Genomic DNA, 21,923 nt, shown 5'->3' on the forward strand with positions numbered 1-21,923 from the left:
AAAGTACCTTTGATAAGTGAACATTTTGAGGCACAGGGCTGCAGATAGACAGACAGGTAGGCAAACAGAAAGACAGATGGGCAGAGGGGTAACAGAAGCATGTACAAACAGAAAGGCAGGTAGTTACTGTTGGATACAACAACAGCCAGAGTGGAGGCCAAACAGCTTGACAGACAGATGAGCAGGCAACAGACACAACAAACAGAAACATGCTAACAGCCCTGCACTCCTGTGGAATTACATGTCCCGGGACACACTCCTGTGTGTGTGTATGTGGGGGGGTCTTTACAGACTTGTTTCTTTTTGTCTTGTGTCTCCAGAGAATCGCATGCTGCTTCTTTAGATCCTGCTAATAACTATGCTCTGGACTGTGGTCAGACACACAGAGAAATGCAAACCCTATAGCTCTTCTGAAATCTGCTTTGTGAATGTGTATCTACTGTCTCTTCTTATTGTCTTTGTTGATTGAATCATTTTTTTGACCACCCGTGCCGCTGTTGAGTAATATTTTGACGAGTGAGTACCTAAAGAGATGCACACACGTGAGCATTAGTGACATGATGCACATTCGTGCCGCCGGTTTCACGTCGAGTGATCGACAGTTGTGGCAGTAGCGAGCACAGGAAAGATGCAATGCACCAGCAAAGGCAGTGAAGAAGAAAACTGCAAGCTGCTAAATAAGGGTTCCACTTATGCCTCTTGGGAAATAAACACATGATAATGGTTATATGGATATTTACATTGGTTATTTGGCTAAAAAATAGCTTGGCTCAGTACATCACTTACTTTAATTTAACATTAGATGCTTTGTGCACTTGAAGATAAGAGTGTTGCCTCCAGATACGACCAACTTTGCAGACACTCCCTGAATTTTTCTTATATTATCAAATAGTCGTTTTTGCTTTTCACATTGACTCCAAGTCCTTCACCTTGTTGGTCAACTGGTGTGTGTGTGTGTGAGTGATTCTTATCCTACACATGGGGTCTTTTGTCCTCTTCACATTCCAACATTTATTTTGTTGTCTTCTCTTTCTTTGTCTTCTGTTTCCTGTTAATGTCTTCCCCACATCTTGCTTATACACTTGTTTGTTTTTTTCTTTCTCTCTGTCTCCTCTATTTCTATCCCTGTTATTTAAGTTTTAAAATATGAGTGCATCTTTATCAGTTTCCTGAATTTTTCTCATCCTCCGCTTCTCTCTCATACACAAATATGAGCATCTTCTCCCATTCCTATCTATGCTCTCTCCCCCTCCCCTTCTCTTCTCCCTGCCCCCCTCCTCCCTCTGTGTCATACATAATAGGCCCGGTGCAGGTCTGCATGTGTCACACATGGGAGGAACTCCTGTGTTTTTTAATACATTTTTAATCCCACCATTTGATGCCCCCCTTGTCCGCCATAATTTGTACTGACTGCTGAACAAAATCAAAGGCCTTGTACTCGCTGGTTCTTGCCTCTACAGCTCTGTGCTACAGAAAAATGCATTTTTTATATCACTTCCCCTCCCCCATCACACACACACCTTTGTATGTTTATTTTGACATGAAAGTGGGCCTGTGTGAGAGCTGTGGCTGTTGCAAGTCACTCCTCATTAGTGGTCCAACGTGTGTATTGGTTGGGGGTTACTGACTCTTTATCATATAGTACAGAATACCTCTGTGTTTTCTATTCAGTTTAGTGTATTGTTCTCTTCTCTCTTTAGATTTACATGGACCACTGATTTTTCCTCTCTTCATATCCCCCCTCTCTCATTCCGTTTCTGTGTCAGTCTTTGTTCTATCAGAAACAAGTGTTTCACTTGTCATGGGGCCATTTCTCTATGCTCACATGTGTATACAGTAGTTTTCAGTGAATGCACAGTTTTTGACATTTATTTCATTGCTTAAAGGTCCAGTGTGTAAGACTTAGGTGAAAGGGATCTATTGGCAGAAATTAAATGTAGAATAATCCTCATGTTTTCACTAGTTCATTTCATCTAAATTGTATGAATTGTAGTTTCTTTACCCCTTTATATTTAAATACTTACATCGAGGGCTCCTCTCTACAGAGGCCACCATGTTTTTTACATTAGTCCAGACTGGACAAACTAAACACTTTTTTGAGTTTTTATGACAACTGAAGCTATCACAGGTTCTTTTTCATGTTTGGAAGGAGAGGGTGAGGTGACGGGTTCAACACTAGATATCACAAAATTCTACACACTGTACCTTTAACACACATGGTTGTTTATTTCTGATCTCTTGTCAAGGGAATTTTTTTGTTTTTATAACTAGGTCTGATTTCATTTTAACATTCTCACAGAGGGAAAAGTGCTTTTGAATTTGTATTCTCAAATTCACTTGTTTGGATCCTAGTGTGTAAATCTAGTTCTTCATCATTAGAAAAAAAATACTAATAAGGTTTAATTTTATTACAACTGGCAGCATATTCAAACTGTACAGCATAGTATGAATTAAAAATGTATATCTCTGTATTTCTATATAATATGTTACTGTTTTACACAGTGTCAGCGTTGTGCGCCCCTCTTCAATGACAAGCCATTCAGGTCAGGTGACCAGCTCCAGCCTATGAACTGCCGGCCTTGCCCGTGCCATGGCCACGCCCTCTCTTGTCATTATGATGTTAGTGCTGATGACCAACCAGATGAGCATTATAGAGGAGGAGGTGGCGTCTGTGACAGCTGCATGCACAACACCACAGGTAGAGAGTTTGTTACAATAATTTCACATTTTTAACCACGTAAATATATATGTAAAAAAAGATTTTTAGATTTTTTTAAAATCTAAATTAAACGGGAACTTGTCAGGGTGCATACAGCTCTCAGCAAGCAGACAGACCTCAGCTTAACACTGACCCTGCTCTGTGAGTGATAGAATTGATGACAATGGTTACGATGATAATATCATATCAATCTCCATTTATGTGTTGGCAATGTTGTGCCATAATTTCATTATGCTAAGGAACCACCGTCCCAACAAATCAAGTTCAAACCTGGAATTGATCATCTGTTTTGATGCCTTTGTGTTCTCTGTCTTTTACCTTGTCTTCCATGCTCTCTGTCTCATCCTGTGTGTCTCTTCACTATCAGGTGAGAACTGTGAGCTGTGTATGAGTGGGTTTTTCAGGCTTGAGGAATCTGATCCCACTTCAGTTGATGTGTGTCGGCCCTGTAACTGTCACACTGCTGGGACAGTTGACAGCAGCATGGAGTGCACTCAGGTATACAACAAAAACACTAATAGCTCATTCTTAACCTCATATAACTCTAAATTTGATGATTCAGTGTTTTTAAAGCTGTTGAAGTAGTGAGACTCAAGATTTATTTTCTTTTGCTGTTTTTCTTCTCTTTCTCTCCCTCTCTCCCTCTGTGTTTCTTGCCTCCAGGTAGGAGGTCAGTGTCGATGTAAACTTGCAGCAACAGGCCGCCGCTGCACCGACTGTTTGCCTGGCTGGTATGGTCTTCAAGCCTCAAATCCAAGCGGCTGCATCCGCTGTAACTGCAGTGACACTGGTGTGATCAGCACCTCGACAGCAGCGATTCCCAGCTGCAACCAGGACACGGGACAGTGCCAGTGTAAACCCCATGTCACAGGTAAACAAACCGCTGAGGCCCACTGGTGAAAACTAGATTCTAAATTTGTAATTTCTGAGGGTCTTGTTTTCGTTTTGCTACTTCGATGACACTTTTAATGGTTGGTTGCTTGTGCTGTGGTGACTGCGCTGCACTTCTCAGAGACAGTCATGTGTTGGCTGTCCAGATCTCACTCATTCAAGCCAAGATATCTCTTACATTGTTTTGAGTGGTGTCTGGACTTTCTCCTGAGTTTTCGTTTCACACATGATCAACGCGTTCACAATAGCAACAAATCCTCCACAGGATTCAGGTGAGAGGTTTTGCATCAGGCAAAGGCAGGAAGTAACGTAGTATTTAAGCTGCGAGGATCATGTGATTTTGTTTACAGCACATTGACTCTGGTATCTGCTCTTATTTCCACATCTTCGTCTGTGTCTCCTACGAGTGTGACACAGCTCATTCATCCGTTTTCATTTGTTTTATTTTTTATTTTGTTCATTTTTGCATCTTTCACAAGTTAATAGCATCATCAACCCCTCCACTCGCTCCCTGTGAATCCAGCGGGACATCTCCTGCTGTCACATTGACTTTTGAAGACTTTCTGCGGAGTTTATACCAGGAGGCTTTCACTCAGACGTTTGCCTTGACACTTAGACCTCCTCCTGAGAAACTGTGGAAAATCTCTGGAGTTCAGTGCATGTCTTAAAGCAGCTTCAGGTTGAAATATAGATAAGCAAAGAGAGATTAAAGATAATCTCTTCAGACATTGGTATTTTACTGTAGCCGTCCACCACTTAGCTATAAAATGACTGGTGCCCAAAATAGTTTCTCTTACAAAGTATTATGATAACTTTGCTTTTCATGACAACAGCTATTTTTTTTAAATATCTAATGTTAACGGCATCTTAATTAATACGTAGGCTCAGTGGCTCACGGGGTGCACACACACAACAAGCAGGAGTGGATACACCCTCACAGTTGTGTATACACACAGGCATTAACACATCACCCAAAGTGTTTTGCCAGCCAAAATAAACAGGCTTTTCTGCTGGCGGTGCTTCCAGCCGTTGTGCTTTTCTTTGTGATAAATGGTTTCACTCTCTCCCCTGTGTGTCTTTGAAGAGCGCTTGTATGAAATGCAAAACCGGCCAACGCTCCTCAACTCAACGCATCATGGTTATTGCTAAGCCTCGCTATCAAGGGCCCATGGTTGTGCGGGTGTGTGTGTGTGCGTGTGTGTGTGTGTGTAAACTTGTAAATGTGTATAAAAGTGTCTGTTAATGTACAGTATATGTATGGGAAGGAATGTCTGGATGTGGCCATATGGGCATATTTGTCTCTGCCTAACTGTATGTATTGAATGCAAGTTTCCTTGTGTATGTGTTGGATAAATGTTGAACATATGTGCTTGTGTGTATGTGCGTGAGCTCGCGCATGCATGCCATCAAGACCTAAGCTGGTATTTAATTCTCTAATTCAATGCCAAGTTGATTAAAACAAACTGCTGCAGCCCCTTGTATATTTCACTCCTTCTTACAAGACCCACTTTCATTTTTTTTTTCTCTGTCCCTGTTTGTTTGGTTGCTCCCACAGGTATTTTTCAGAAATTAGATTTGATTATGGCAATTTATTACTGCCAAGCTGATACTTTGAGTGGAGCAATGGCAGGCACACTTCAGAAGGACGGAATTGAAATGCGCGCACAGAGACACAGATACACACATGCAGACACACACGCACCCTCATAACAAGGTGCCAGAGTGCATTGTGTACATAATAGTGTTTGAAATGGTGATGCATGAGCCTGTTAACCAGCTGGCTACTGATAAAAGGGCTGGGCCATGTCTTGAAAACACACACGCACATGCACAAGTGCACGCCCCAATACAAAATGTCTTTCTTTCTGTTCTTATCTAATATGTTCTAACTCAATGTTGTTTTTCTTCTTACTTTTCCCTTTTACTTCTCTAATCTCCTCATTTCTTTCTGGTCATACTTGTATTTGAATGTCTCACAACTAGCTGCACGAACAGGATTCACTCTTATTCAGCTCAATATCTGGAATATAAATGGTAAATACAATATTTTTGTATTGGCTGTGGGGTTCTTTATAATGCGTATAACTTAATTGGGGGGAACAAAATCATACAATATATCACAGCATTGTTAGCTTTGTAAGCATCAGAGTGCATATTTACCACACTTAAATGTACACACACACACACACACACACAGAAATTTCTTCACTCCACTATAATGAAATATGATATATGGGGAGAAATACATTCATATCTATAAAACCATTAAAGTGGGCAGACCAGGGGGAAATGCCAAGTGTCTGCCACACACTGAGTAAGACGCACATTATTAGACACACACATGCACACGCACACATGGTCATATACACTTACACAGTTGTACAGGTATACTCTAATGGAAGCATGTCCACGCGCACACATTCACACCCACCCACGTACGAACACTCGCTTGCTCATAAACGGCGTTGGTGACTGCGTGGCCCCCAGGCATCCATTTAGGGACAGATTGCCTGTCATAGAATACGTATGGCATATTCAAATAAGCCCTGCGCACACACACTGCATATCACAGTTTAACTAGCCATATAGCCTAGCGATGCTGCTGCTGTATAACCGATATTGTGGTGTTGGTGTATGCTACCAAACAATTATAAACCGCTCAAAAATGATTGTGCAAATGATTTGGCAAAGTCACAATAAACTGCTGAGATGACAGATATGGAATAAAACTCAGCCTTTCCTTGTTTTTACACTTCTAAGTTAATTTAGTCTTATTTTTCAGGTTCTTCTATTCATCTTTCCATCCCTTCATTGCCTCTTTTTCTTCCCCTCCACTCTTTTCTTGTAGTTGCTTAATTTATTTATTTTCTCGCTCAGTGAAATTAAGTGTTTGGCCTTAGGTGAGTGATCCATCATATGTAGAGGGCCTGGCCCTAATGATGGCAGTTTTATACACTCACCCACCATTTCTCTCGCTCACTCACTCTCTGGTGTTCAGGCACACACACACACACACACACACACACACACACACCTCCAAATTGAGAGAGGCTAGATGCTAGTGTTTTTCTATTTCCCTCTGTTTCTCTCAGGTGGCCTCACGCTGCCCTTTTCTCAACATTTCTGTAACAACCCCCCCCTGCTCTCTTGCCAGGTCTTTCTTGTGACCACTGCGAGTTTGGTTATTGGAACCTGTCCCACCCAGATGGCTGTGTCCCATGTGATTGCGACCCCATGGGGTCCCTCAGCCAGTTCTGTGAGCCTGAGCGGGGGCAGTGTGAGTGTAAGCCCGGGGTGGGGGGGCAGCGCTGCGACTCATGTGGCAGTGGGTCGTATGGCCTGAGACTGGAGGGATCGTGTGCTCCCTGCAACTGCTCTCAAGAGGGGACAGTGCCTGGGACAGACTGTGACCCTAACACAGGACAGTGTGTGTGCAAGGTAAGTTATCATTACCTTACATTACATTTCATTAAGGTGACGCTTTAATCCAAAGCGACTTACAATAAGTGCATCAACTATGAGGGAACAAACCCAGAACAACAAGATCGTGTCTGTATATTTGAAGTTTGACACTTTTATTGCTGTGGCTCAAAGATCATTGATCTTGAAACTAGTTCACAAGAGACTGATCAAAATGTCCACTCTGTAATTGTTCTGGAGCTTTCAGTCTTATAAAAGGATCTTTATCAGCATAATTAAGTTATTATCATACTATGTATTATTTGCTCTCTGTCATAGATTTGTCGATGTCGGTTTTTATGAGCACCTTAAGTATTTCTTATCCAGACTTTCTTAAAAGTGAACCCTCTGGGTTTTCCACAAAACCCATGTTCAATTAGAATTTCACTTAGTAGAGCACATACAGTCTCTTTATAAAATTATATTCACTAGATTAATTACATCCATTAGATCTAGATTTGTTGTTAAATATTCACGTAATTACACAGATTCATAAATATCAGTCCCCTAAACATGCCTGAATTTTCCCCATCAAGGTCCATTAATTATTCCCCAGTAAAGAAAACACATATATAGATCCTGTCATAAGTACAGCATTAGATTAACTGGATATTAATAATAATACATTTTAATATAATGTTTTTCTCATCTGGCTTATTTGCATGATATGAATTATCCACCACGATGTATAAGCATGACTGCTGCCTGTGTTTGTGAGTCCATGACCAACTGCAAGGTGGCATCTGATGGGAAAGAAAACATCTCACTTAGACTGAACCACTGGCAGAGACCTAGCAGTACAAACACTCTGTTAACCCCACAGTCCTGCTCCACAGTTTATATCAAAGTCTTGTGCTGTGACAATGATTTTTTATCTATTGCACCTTCCATTTTGTGCCTCCTATCATAATTCATTATTCTTTCATAGAAACATGTGAAAGGCCGCCGCTGTGACGCTTGTCGTTACGGTTACCACACCCTGGAGCATCGAAACTCCCTGGGCTGTCTACCGTGTGCGTGTGACGTCAGTGGCACTGTGTCAGAGGGGATATGTGATATGTGGACCGGACAATGCCCATGCAGAGATGGGGTGGTGGGATCACGGTGCACCAACTGTGCCCACAACTTTTACAACAGGAGTTCAGACCTCCAGGGTGAGAGAACACAGGGCAGGAGTCAAAAGTCACATTCAAGATCAGTTATACACTTTCGGTTTAATCCAACTGCTTAAAAATATCATATTCTGTACAGTTTGAAAGTTTAATATGGGACATTTTCTCATTTTTGTTGTTTGTTTATTCTGGATTCTGATTCTTATGTCCTGTCAGCGGGGTTGTTCCAGGGCTGCGTACCATGTGTCTGTGACCCTAGAGGAACTGTGGCAGGAACCGTCTGTGACAGCACCACAGGCCAGTGTGTTTGTGTCCCTACACGCTCTGGACAAGACTGCGGTAGCTGCCGACCTGGTGAGTGTGTATGGAGGGGCTGCCCAAAAAGGAAGAGATATTGGGGGGGGAAATGGTCAAGAACAATGACTAGTGTTCCAAATTCATAGTGTTCCTGTGTGTGTTTGTGCGTGTGTGTGCGTTGGCACATGCTCTCTGCCAGGTCTCCAATCAGTGATTGTCCTGTGTGTGCCAGGTCTCAACAACAGCACAAAAGAAGGGAGAGATCGCCTTTTCTCACTCATCTGATTCGTGTGTGTGCGTGTGTGCGTGTGTGCGTGCGCATAAACTCGTGAATTTGTTTTGAGTGTTTGGTTAATCTTATGGGACAAAAGGTAACAGATGTTGTATTGTGTCAGTAATTGAGAAGGTCCAACAGCATAGTCAGGTTTACTGTCACGCAGGCTGGGAATGGATGTTAAAGAGATTAAACAGAGGACACAAGATAATAGTTATTATCTCACATGTGCCCACAAAATCAAATCCACGGCTCATATGAGGTCACATTCATGTACAGTTTGACATAATGTTTCCACTGCATTTGTAATACTCCATTCCTACTAATTGTTCATCTCAATCTCCTTAACTGCTAGTTTTTTGCCAATGTGAGTTCCCTGCTCCAAGTGGCTAAATAGAATATCTAATTTGTTTATTAGCTGCCAGGCCTGGGGAAAAATAAACCAAATTGATTTATACTTTCGAACCTGGAGTGCTTAATGTAACCCCAGGCACACTCATTGGCATTGTGCTAAATTTTATTACAGATAAATTTTAAACAACACTGCATAATTCTTATTAGGAAGGACATCAGTATATGCAAGCTGCATCCAAAGTCAGTCATTCTCTATTGCATGGAATGTTATGAAAAAAAAAAACATAAAATAACTATAACAGCATATAATCAAGTTTTATGTTGTGTTTGTGTCTGTCCAGGCTTCTACCTCTCTCCAGATCAGAGTATGTGTTCTGACTGTGACTGCCATCCCATGGGAGCAGCGCAGCGTGGGTGTGAGAGCCACACTGGCCAGTGTGCCTGCGCCCATCCCTCTGTGGGAGGGCGACGCTGTGACCAGTGTCGAGAGATGTTCTTTGGATTCAACCCTGGCCTGGGCAGGTAACCGTATAAACTCTTCGTCACACGCACGAACACACACAGATAAACGCCATTCCTGTTGGTTTTGACTTCTGTGAAGGATTTATCTATTAATTGTCCCACCTGTACAAAAACATAGACACACATGCAGTGCACGAGCCAGCAGGTGCAGTCTCTGTAGACATAAGTGACGGATAGAGAGACGTATGACTTACATGTGTTAAGAGCTGCTTTGACCTTTACCACTCATGTCTCTACCTGCAGGCCTTCTCACACACAACACACATACACACACTACTTAGAACACACACACACACTTTGCACCCTGTGAAATACTGGTGCACACACATTTACTGTTCTCTCAACAAGGTGTCATAGCAGATAGATAATCCACAAACTGTTTGACAAGTGGTCGTGTGTGTGTGTGTGTGTGTGTGTGTGTGTGTGTGTGTGTGTGTCATAGCTAACCTTGCCTGCTGTATTCTACACTTTTAAAAAATTAAGCGTGGGATCTGCCTGTGGCTGAGGTCTCCACATGGTAGAGAGGGATAGAAGGATGGATAGAGAAAAAGCATCAGTGATGAAGGTTACTTTATAAAGTCAGTAAAGAAAGAAAGATAGTGTGAGAGATATATGAGAGAAAGAACATTCCGAAATGAGTAGATAGGATCAGAGCAAAAGAGAGTTGTGGTAAAACATAGACAGAGGAACAGATCATTCCAGACTTCTTGTTTGTGCGACATTCCCTCGTACCCTTCTCCCTCTTTCTGTCTGTCTTCCTTTTTTCCCACTGTTTGCTTTCTTTCATTGTGCAGGAAAATGTCAAACCAAGACTTAAATTATTACTGCTCAATGCTGAGTCTTGTGGCTAGGGTCACCCCATAGTGAGAATTTCTAAATATCATTAAGTAATTTATCCTTCCCCCTCCAATCAATAGGCTTTACTCTGAATTTACATACATACACACACGTGCACGCACACACACACACTGAAACACATTAAAATGCATGCGTGAGCATCTGAAGATGTAGTCCTGTGTTGTCTCTATTGTGTTTGCATTAGGAGTGGTTCAGAGAAATGCTGACCACTGTTCCCTTCAACACAGGGAAATGTGATGGTAGTTCTGTGTGGAGGGATTGAATATTGGCACTGATGCACGTAATTATACAGATCCTTAACTTAAGTAAAAGTTCCAATACAGTAATGTAAAAATACTCCAATGTGTGTAAAAATATATAAAATGAAAGTTTTCACCTGAAAGTACTGGAGTGATCCTTCTAACCGATGTTATTTACTCTGCCAAGGTTGTTGTCTTTTCATCCATATCTGTGAATTGTATTTGTTTATTCACCAGCACTGAACTCGTTTACACCAAAGATCGTGGAGAGATTTAGTACGGGCCAGGGAAGAACCAATTTTGGGGTTGGTCTGTTTCATTGGGCAGATCCAGCTGCTGACTTGGTTTGTTTCCTTGGTCAGGAAATAATGTTTTTATTATATATATATATATCACTTCATTATTTTTGTTATCAATGTTTTTTTGTGCACAATTTTAACTCCATATTACTGCTAAACTTATTTGGTTCTATATGTGATATCATTAGCATTTGTAAATATTTCATGGATTCTCTTCTGTTTCTCACACACTCGTACTGTATTTTGAGGCTGATGAAATCAGAAAATGTTTGTGTTCTTTTATTCCTCCTTGGGAATGGAGTGAAGGTCGAGTCAGTATGGCGTGTGTGTTTTATTTGTGTGTGAGCACCAGTTGACAGGACAAATTTGCGGCTCGTTATGAGGCTGTGGCTTTTCACACAGTAATAAAGAAGGCCTGGCGTTGTGCAGGGGAGAGAGACAGAGCATGTGAGTACAGTGTGTGATAGAAAGGAAAACTATGGCGTTTAATCAGTGTCAGAACGTGTGCACATAAAAGCACACACGTGGGTGTGATAGGAGTGCACAGAACAATGTCCTCGAGCGGAAAACCACCCTCGTGATGGAGCACTTCTTCTCCATGTGCACACATGTGGTACTGTAAGAACTGGGCTGTGAGGTGCCGAGGTCAATCCTCCCTTTGCACTCAGTGTGCTCAAAATGTACTTGCTCGTTAAGTTTATTTTGAGACTTTAGAGACGAGGACAATCACTTTGAATATTGACCTCTGATTGGCTGTTTGATTGGTGTGGTTAATATTTAATCTAACATAATAGTATTTCTCCTCATCAAAACTATATTCTCTCAATTTAACAAATCATGATATTGTACCTTTCTCTATGGTTTTTATGTGTGCAGCACAAAAACAGTGTTTTAAGGCTAGTTAAACAACACAATTACACATACAGGAAATTTTTTTTTTACCTGACGTGTTTTATGGTTAGGATAAGGTTCTATTAAGTTACTTAGTAAGCTTAGTAGGTTTCTAAGTTTTGTTTTTTTAATAGTTTTTCCTTACTCTTGTTGAAGGTTAACGACAGAGGATGTTGCACCTTGTTAAGCCCTAAGAGACAAATTGTAATTTGTGAATATGGGATACACAAATAAAATGGGATTGATTGATTGACTTCTATCTTTGTGAGGACCAGTTAAGCATTGTCCTTACAGAGTGGGGACTTTTTGGACCTTTTTAATGGACTGTTTGAGGGTTAAGAACTTAAGAATTAGGTTAAGAGGCATGTAGATTGGATGGTTAAGATTAGGGTAAGGGGCTAGGGAATGTATAATGTCTATGAGTGTCCTCACTAAGATAGAAGTACAAACATGTGAGTGTGTTTGTAAGAAAGAGAGAGATGTGTCTGGGTCACCAAAATTGTGTGAGCCTCACTGGGGCTGGGCAGTGGGTGATCATCCGGCCAGCTACCTCACACCTTTACACACAGACATACACATGCATGCACGCGGAGGGTCACATGTACAGCTTCCTTGTGGGAAGATGTCTCGCTCATATACTCACCACACTGGCTGGGTGAGTGACACTGTGTATACTTCGACGCACGCACACACACACACTTAAACAAAGCAGCTTCTGTGAATTTTCACAGCTTAGGGATGGTGGGTGGATAGATGGTTGTGAGGGTCTCTGTCACACCTTTCAGACACACTAACATATCCTGCTTGATTTCCACATTATTGCAGACACTTTCTCTGTTTGGCCCCAACATCCATACTCAAGCAATTACATTTACTTCTTGACTCAGTTGAAGAACTGTTTTACACCTGTGCAAATATTCAATCATAGAAAAAGAAGAAAAACCGACAATATTTTGGTATATATTGGTTTAATAACAAGGATAGTTCACCTGAAAATAAAAATCCTTTGACTGTAATGCTGTTTACCCCTGAAACTCCAAAAGTGTTTTGTGGACTCAAACACTTCACCCACCCCTCCATCTGCATAGTGGTGTGTAGAAGATGAGTGAATTTAAATTTTTTTTTAATGTTCAACCATGGAAGTGTATCAATAAAAAATCCAAAACATCTTAATGAACATATTTTGAAAATGTTTTTCTTGATCAGATGCCAGCCTTGTGCATGTGACCCAGTGGGCAGCATCAACGGGTCATGTCATCCAGACTCAGGGATGTGTGTGTGTAAGCTGCTGGTAACTGGAGACAAGTGTGATGTTTGTCAACCTGGAGCAAGAAAGTTTGACCCTCAGAACCACTTCGGCTGCAGTAAAGGTCTGTTAAAATGAGCTAAATAGATCAAATGAATGTACTGATTTAGTCAACACCAATGATACATCCATGTATAATCAGCATCACCATGATCTTTGTTACATGTACCTGCAAGGTTAAGATATAATAATTATTTTACCATTGTCTTTCTGTGCAGCACCCTCTCAGCAGCCAGCACCAGTAGGATCTGCTCTCAGTTTTTCTTCCATTCATCTTTCCTGGCATCCGCCTGACTCCCCAAATTCACACAGCCTCAACTACACACTGATCAGAGATGGACAGTCAGTGCACAGCCTCCAAAGTCACTTTCCTTTCAGTAAGTATCCACACAGGTTTTCACAGAAACTTAAAGCTGTGCAATGATATATCAGCTCCTGACATCCAATGACAGCATTTCCTATTTTTCTGTCCTGTAGATCATTGTAGTCATTTGTTGTTAATAAAGTTAAAACAGAAAACTGGGAAGGTGCGGGTGGGCCACGGGGGGCAGTGACTGCATAGTTTTGACATCACAAAATTATGGAAGGTCTGACAGTTTCTGGCTGTGTGAGTTTTTCCATGGATTTAGTGTTTTGACTTTCACAGTATTTATATAGCACCTAGACTTTATTGCTTTATAATCTGAAGAGACTAACAGTGTAAATCTCACTTTATTCAATATGGGACCTTTAATATCCTTCTTAACATTTCAAATACAAGTGAAATAAATATTGCTTACCCTTGATTGTGTCTTCGGCCACTATAAAACCTCATTCCACACCACTCTTTCCTTCTGTCCCTTCTCAGGCCCTGAATCATTTGAAGACACTAGTTTGTCGCCCTACACCAGCTACTCGTACTGGCTCATCACAGCTAATGTAGCCGGTGCAACAATAAGTGCATCGGCCTCATACCAGACCTTAGGTGCACCACCTGAAGCTGACCAGCTCCATCTAAACCTTGTTGGGCGACCAGGTCCAACCACAGCTAGTTTTAACTGGAGCACGCCACGAAATGACACAGGCCCAGTGGAAAGGTAAGGAAGAAGGAGAGGGAGGGGATGGGATTGTGGGTTTAGACGCAGAGTGTACAGGCCAGCAGTGTGTCAGCAGTGTTGGAATCACAGTCAGTTACACAAACTCCAAGTTGCGGGTCATTCAAACAAATAACTTAAAAAACATGCTGAATTTTGAATCACTTCAAGGATGATAGAGTGAGATTAATGAGAGTTAGGGACAAACAAAGATTTAAAAAAATAAGACCAGTATGCAGATTTGATGGAGAGTTAAGAGGCTTAATGGAAGAAAAAATGAATTTTCCTCAAAATTAGAAATAGATCAACAGTAGTTTTATTCATTGTATTTATTAAGATTATTTTGGGGGACTTTTTGCTTTTAATAGATTGAGAACTTGACAGGAAAAGTGGGGAGAAATAAGAGGATAACCTGCAGACGCCTGGTTACAGACCTTTAAATTTATACCTCCAGTTCAAACCAGGGACGCTGCAGTTAACATAGTTTGCGTTTAAGCCTCTTGACCCCTATGGCCGAGATTGAAACATAAAGAGGAACTGATTACCACAGTTTTCTGTCTCTCACAGGTTTGTGTTGTCCTCCAGTGAGTCATCGAGTTCAGAGCCCATCATTCACTACACAGGCTTATCTACAGAGGCTGTGGTAATTGGTCTAAAACCCTTTACCCAGTACATTGTGAAACTGGAGGTAGGTAACGTAGTAAATGTTCTGCAGTGTTTTTCAACATTTGTAGCATGAAAATGACATAAATACTCGACACCCTTGTGTCCAGGCGTGCTCTTCTGGGGGCTGCACCTCTACCCCTCCACTGTCTTTTTTGACAGCCTCTGCCCCCCCACAAAACCAACCTCCACCCAGAGTCACCGCCACAGGGCCTCACACACTGCAAGCTTCCTGGGAGCCCCCAAGTCAGCCCAATGGTAGGACCTTAAACACACACACACACACACACGTTGAAATGATCTTGTCAAATGTTGGTCTTGCAGAAAATGCAATTAAAAATACTGACATTTTTGTGTGGTTAAACTACATGCATAATAAACATATAAATGATTGTCAGTGTCAGAATTAATAATAGAGTTAAATAATTGCACACACATTCTGTACAACTTAGATATTTTAGCTAACATAAAACACTAGCCTAGTAGCATGGCTTTTAGGCATCTGTCACTTAAGAAGTATGAGAATCAACTACCGCGTCTACACACACACAAATACACACTGAATTGGAAGTGCCTTTGGCATATCAAAAGAGCTTTGTAATAGCTCTAAGGCTCAGTGTCATACAAATTCCTATAACCTGGGTTGTTCTCTCTCTTTGTGTCTCTTGTTTTTTCCCCCTGGTGTAACTGTTCCCTGTTACATGAGCTCCTGTCTCTGTCAATTTGATATTCAAAGTATCTTTTTCCCTTCAAGTTTTTAATACTTTTCTCAACTGGACTCAACCTAAATCTCACCATTCCTCCTATTTTGGTCTTGGTTTTTTATGACTTTGCCAGACCTGTTATTTTTCTTGAATTCATCCAAGGCTGTCTCAACTAGAAATATGGGTCAAGGTAAGGGCTCTACCAGGTGAGCTTGCGAGTGCCCCACATATGGAGGCTTGAGCTCTCCTGCAGTGGTTTGCAGGTTCCGACCTTTGCTGCTCGTTTCTCTGCTCTCTCTTCCAATTTCACACTTACGCTGCTTTTACTAACAATAAAGACAAAATGCCTCGCTAAAATATCAGATAAGTATCTCTCTGTAGGGAGATAGTTGAGTGTAACAAAGCTCTTTCATATTTGTATTATTTAGTTCATGAAAAATAAATGGTGATCATGGATATAGTGATCAACCGTTTGTATGAATCAAAAAGCTTGGGACAGAACATTCTTATACAAATGCTGTTTAAATAATTTGGTTATAGTGATCAACTAGTCCCCTTACAATGTTCATTTTGGGTCTTTTCATACATGTTTGGACCATGAAATAGATGTTTTTACTGCTCCTCTCTTTGTCTCTATCATTAGCACTGCCCACTGAATTGAGTCCTTTTTGCTTCCTGTGCAGGTGTTATCACAAGGTTTGAGGTCTTTCTTCGTGGACCGATGGAAACACAAAACCTTTCAAGTACACCAGTTGAGAACAAAGTTTTCTCCAGCTCTGGTTGGCTGGATCCAAGTGTTTCCCCAGAGCTCACCAACAGGAGTGCACTGTCACCCCCTGAGAGCAGTGCGATTGTAGCAGGTCTGGAAGCCTTCTCCACCTATCAGATGAAAGTCGAAAGCATTAATGTGGCAGGAAGAGTCACATCAGAGTGGACCACGTCACGCACCATGGAGGGAGGTTTGTATACGCTGTGATCATTATATATATGTGCATGTCTACAAAGGTCAGGGTTGTAGTGCATGTCTGAGATCAGATTTTTTTTGTCACAGTACGCACAGCCACTGTCCAGGTAACAACCTGCTGCTCTGCCTCTCTGCCTCTCCCTGAAGAGTGGATGTACAGGGACATGTGCCTCTTACTTGCAGGACAATGTACTGACAGCTCTTTTATGCATGCATCTAGGATTTGTCCAGAAAGTTGTCTTGCCAGGTTCCTTTTTTTCACAAAAATCATTTGAAAGAACAACTGCCAATGGGAAAGTCCCTAGACTCAGCTGGCCAACCAATGGTGTGAATTCAGTCAGTCACACAGTACTCAGGGGATAATTAAGCTGCTTTCAGACAGGCACTGATCTCCAGACAATTTACAAAACTTTCCCACCAGCTTTCAGTAAAATGTGCCCATGTGAGAATACAGCAGGAAAATGTTGATTCACAAAAGCATGAGTTTGCGTGTTGATGACATTTCTATCACATGACAGATGAGAAAGTGAAAGAATAATAATATCTCAGGATGAAAAAGAGTTTCCAAACAAGTTAAACACAGACGAAAGACGTCACATTGAAAAGACCAGATTCAAAAGGTTACGGGAATAAGGGCCTTTTTCCAGAGTTCATGACTGAAAAGAGCAGAAACTGCCACTCGATCACAAACTCAGCTCAATTACTCACTCCTTACAGACATTCAAGTATGCAGCACAGGGCCATGACTGGTACAGTCAAAACATGTTGGATGAAATGGGATATGTTATAAACCAGTTGTAGACGGTAGTTGTGCTCCAGGTTAAATTGTTCAACCAAAATTGAATTGTAAAATGGTGATTAGTGAGAGGTCTAAAAAACCGCCAAAATGTAATCATGTGATGTTTTGGTCCAAATATTTCCACCTGCTGATGGATTTATGGAGAAATAAAATTGTATTAAATGATTGAGTAAATAAGGGGGAGAAAACAGAAGCTTTTGTGGAAAGAAATGTAGAGGAAAGAATTATGGAAAGAGGGAAGAAATGAAAATGTGTGTGTGGGGGAGGGGAACTCATTAAGGTATTTGAATTTCAAAGAGATGATATGGCTCATTAAGACTAAACGATTGCCTCCAACATCGGTCTAAGCTATGTGTCTGGATAACAAGCATATGATAACACCATTTAAAATGTGGAATGTGTGTCAGTGTTGTGCTGTTAGAGAGAATGTGACTGTGGTTATGTCGACCATGAATCACATTTCACAGCATATTTCACAGCTAGATGCCATCAACTGTTGGATAAAGGAATTCTCCTCTGTAATCTGTCGTGTAATAGTGGCTGTCACAACCATAGAATTATGGAATGCTTAATATATTAAGTCTACATCACATCCTCAAAGTCTAGATATTTTTTAAGTATTTCTATTTGTCAAAATTTGTCTTTTTTGTATTAATTAAAATGTAAAGTGGCAAAAAAATCAAAGGACAAACAGAACAAATCAGCAATGGGGGTTAGAAGTGTAATCATTTACATCTCAGCGATAATCATCAATGTATACATCAGTTAATTTGTAAAACAAATAAATCTGTATTTAGGTTTGCAATAGTATAGAATATGATACCCATTTGATTATTGGATGCAAAAAGAGAATAGAACAACAGAATAACTGATACATTGGTTATTCTGTTATTCTTACACACAGATTATGGGAAATAATGCATTATGAATCATTACTATTAATTGTATTCAAATATATACTATTATGGAATATTTTATGATTACAATATTCATTACAATTTCTTCCAGTACATCTCACAATTATTTTGTCATCACCTGGTGCATTCTACAGCAGTTTGTACTATCTTAACAAATATTGTTTCTTTCATTTGTGAGTGCATAAATCATGAGCGTGTTGTGGTGGTTAGTTGTTATCTTACAGTTAGAACATTTCCAATATGAATCTTGTTTTGGCTGCAGTCTTTCTAGTTTGCATGTTCTCCTTGTGTCTGCAGGGGTTCTCCCTGTTAGCACATCTTCCTCCCACAGTCCAAAGACCTGCAGATTGGCCATAGGTTATTAGAGACTCCATTGACTACCTCTGTATGTTGCCCCTGTGATACACTGGCGCCCTGTCCATGGTGAACCACGCCTCTCGCCCATTGCCGCTGAGTTAGGCTCCAGACACGCCCACGACCCTCAAAGGATATAATTATTTACATGCATTTATCATGAAAGACAAGGGATGGATGGATAAATGATTTGTTAACGAGTAAAGGGCTGCGATGAGTATTTTCATATGTGTATGTATGTCCATATTTTCAGTCCCAGAGTTGATGTCTCCTCCACAAGTCGCAGCACTGTCATCCACCAGTCTCAACGTTTCCTGGAGCACTAGTGACGGTCAAGGGGTCATTGCCAGAGGACAAGTGAAAGAATATCGGGTCAACTTGCTCACGGAGCAGACCAAAAATCCCTACGCTCCTCCTGTGGTCAGTCAGGTAACTACCGGAGAACTTGCACCTGATGACAAGAGCCTCTGAAAAAAAATTCAACCTCACCTACCTACCCCATCTTTTGAGTGAAAATGATGTCAATAGCTAGAAGTCAAGGTACAAAGCGTGTAATGATGTTTTGTTTGAGTTCTATATTCCCATTTCCTTATGCTCTCACCTCTTCTCGACTCTCATTTCATCACTTTATTTTCCCTCAATGAAAAACCTCCTTGTCATGGCAGATTGTTCTCTCTCTTCTCAGGTCTTGCATAGGATGGGACCATCTTCACAGCCTGTATTTACAGTGAAAGGACTGAAGCCTTATCATGTGTACAACTTCACCGTCACACTCTGCACAGAGAAAGGTTGCATTACCAGTCTGCCAAGCACAGGACGGACCCTGCCAGCAGGTAAAACTAAAAGATCAGCACACAAACACACATGACTGCAGACCATTGTAGACAAATGTACACATTGCATTCCACCAGTTAGCAGCTCTATATAAAACAAGCTTGAAATAGGGAAATGACAGTTGCTCTGCTTAAACGCAGGCAGTGCAGGTACTCACAGAGAGTAAATATGTGTAAATAGTATGAAGCCAACATGACACAACAGATGTTGTTATGTTGATTCCTAAACACTGACAAGCTTTCTCAAATTATAAAGTAACATTATAGTAGCATTTTTGATTTAGTTTAAATCTGATTGGGCATAATATAGGTTCTTTTTTATGTTAATATGCTGGAGTGGCTTTAAAAGAAACTATTGTATATTTAAGGGATATTAGCTCATCACTAAAATATTGCATTTATTTTTTTATAAACTATCTGCCATTGTCTTCATGCAACACAAACCTCTGACGCACTGAATGCACACACACTCCCCGACATCACACAGTCAGTCATTCGGTACTTGAGTGTCGACAGCATTGGTCATGTTAACCAGAGGGGATATTCATGGCAAGCTGCAGTAAAAACAATTTACTGTTAATTACAAGGAGAAAAATGTGGCGTAGCTCACATATCCCGCTGGCCATGAATCTCACACACACACACACACACACACACACAGAGAGAGAGAGAGTTAAAGAAACAAGTACAATGTCTCTCTCTCTGTCTCTCTCTCTCTTCTATAGATTTATAACCATTATGGAAGTAGGATGAGTTAGCTGTGTTTAATAAGTCAGGCACAAATCTCTGAGAATATGAGATGAGCACTAATTGATCAGTGCATAATGACACATACACACTCTCTCTCACACTTTTTTTATTCAGTGTGTGTTTCTCTTTGGCAGTCTGTTGCTTTTTTGCTCAATCCATCCTTCACTCCCTTCTGTCTCTACCTGGCACTTTTACTTAAACAGAAAATAGCACATGGCTGCAGAGAAACATGAATCATTCTAGGATATACATACCTGACCCCCCAACACACTTTTCCATCTGTTCACTCATGGTCTTCACTTTTGCTGCTCATTTTATGTTTTGTTTTTGTTTTGCATATTCTTTTAGGTGAATAGACAATGGATGCGCTGAGTGGATGTGAAAAAAGCCCTTTTATCTATAAATACTTGCTCAGGAATTTGAGCTTTTGAACATGCTCTAAACAGCTACATCTGTTGACATAGCGGATATTTTCATTTCATACAGTTCTCAAAAAGTCTTCCTTATGTTTATCGTGATGAATGATACTTCATACTGTAATCGTGGACTTTTTAAATGTATTTTTAATGGCTACATCTGTTGACACAGGCACAATGTTTATTTCAAGTGATTCCAAAGACTTCTCTTGACTGTAATACAGTACAATACAATATGGCTTATTGTACCCAGTTGACTCTTTGAATGTATTTTTAACAGCCACATCTGTTGCCACTGTTTTGTTTCATCCAACGCCAAAGATGTCCCTTGCTTCAACTATAAGAAATGATAATGGCATATGCCATTTGGCACATTTCTATTTTTTTTTTTTTTTTCGGAACATTTTTGCATAGCATGTTTTACTCCACTGGGTGTTGAGCTTCTGTTGTAGCTCCACATCTCATCTCACTTTTTGTGACAACTTCCTGTGCTAGTGCAGTGCCTGTGCTAAACCTGCCTGTTTGGAATGGGCGGTTTGCTTGGCCTGTGGTGATGCTAGTTGCAGCTTTCTTTCTAAAACTATAAAAGTGACCTGTGACAACTGAGCCACAGGAGGTAAAGACCTGCTGCTGGACACAGTTCACAGAACTGGAGAATCAGTTGTTGTTCCCATTTCATGAACCTGCACATAACTTTCTGTTGATGATTCCCAGCAGCCACTACTACAGAGCGTTAGTCGCCTGTTCATTCAAAGTTTATTAATATTGAATTGCGTGTCCAAATGGCACCAAACATTAACACTGCACTTCTTCATACCTTTATCAATACACAAGCCCAGTGTGAAGGCGATAAGATCAACAGTTCCAGAGATTTTAGAATAATTAGATCTATACTAATAAATAGAACCATTTTTAACCTGCAGAGAGAAATTCAAACCAAAAGTATTCCTTTATGTAATAAGTCTCCTAATTTATGCCATCATTTTACCTAAACATTTCTGTATTGTTCCCACTTGTTCTTATCTGTTTGTATCTGATGGTACAGAGCAAACATTGTGATATCTCGTAAAAGAAACTCTGCTTGTGGGGGAAATTATCCTCACATTAAGTGCACTCCTTGTTCGATCTACTTGAGCGTGGTACTAATGCGCTGATAAATCTACTACACACAAGGCTGGGCCATTAGAGGCAGCTACCATCTGCTGTAAGTGAGCAGACGGCATCTGCGA

The 21,923-nt window shown here is 40.8% G+C and overlaps 1 protein-coding gene across 2 annotated transcripts in view; it reads left to right on the plus strand.

Moving 5' to 3' along the window:
• The window catches only part of ush2a (Usher syndrome 2A (autosomal recessive, mild)), a 191,314-nt gene that overhangs the window by 38,176 nt on the left and 131,215 nt on the right, over positions 1-21,923 (plus strand). For both annotated transcript variants that reach the window (XM_069522155.1, XM_020080329.2), the window contains exons 13-27: positions 2,503-2,698; positions 3,087-3,217; positions 3,383-3,590; positions 6,765-7,048; positions 7,998-8,223; positions 8,398-8,535; positions 9,448-9,628; positions 13,122-13,285; positions 13,440-13,598; positions 14,069-14,297; positions 14,862-14,982; positions 15,068-15,215; positions 16,345-16,620; positions 18,949-19,124; positions 19,381-19,528. In XM_069522155.1, coding sequence (XP_069378256.1) covers positions 2,503-2,698; positions 3,087-3,217; positions 3,383-3,590; positions 6,765-7,048; positions 7,998-8,223; positions 8,398-8,535; positions 9,448-9,628; positions 13,122-13,285; positions 13,440-13,598; positions 14,069-14,297; positions 14,862-14,982; positions 15,068-15,215; positions 16,345-16,620; positions 18,949-19,124; positions 19,381-19,528 — 2,785 coding nt within the window. The remainder of the gene's footprint in view (positions 1-2,502; positions 2,699-3,086; positions 3,218-3,382; positions 3,591-6,764; positions 7,049-7,997; positions 8,224-8,397; positions 8,536-9,447; positions 9,629-13,121; positions 13,286-13,439; positions 13,599-14,068; positions 14,298-14,861; positions 14,983-15,067; positions 15,216-16,344; positions 16,621-18,948; positions 19,125-19,380; positions 19,529-21,923) is intronic.

The sequence above is a fragment of the Paralichthys olivaceus genome, chromosome 1 (assembly GCF_024713975.1).
Source record: "Paralichthys olivaceus isolate ysfri-2021 chromosome 1, ASM2471397v2, whole genome shotgun sequence".
NCBI lineage: Eukaryota > Metazoa > Chordata > Actinopteri > Pleuronectiformes > Paralichthyidae > Paralichthys > Paralichthys olivaceus.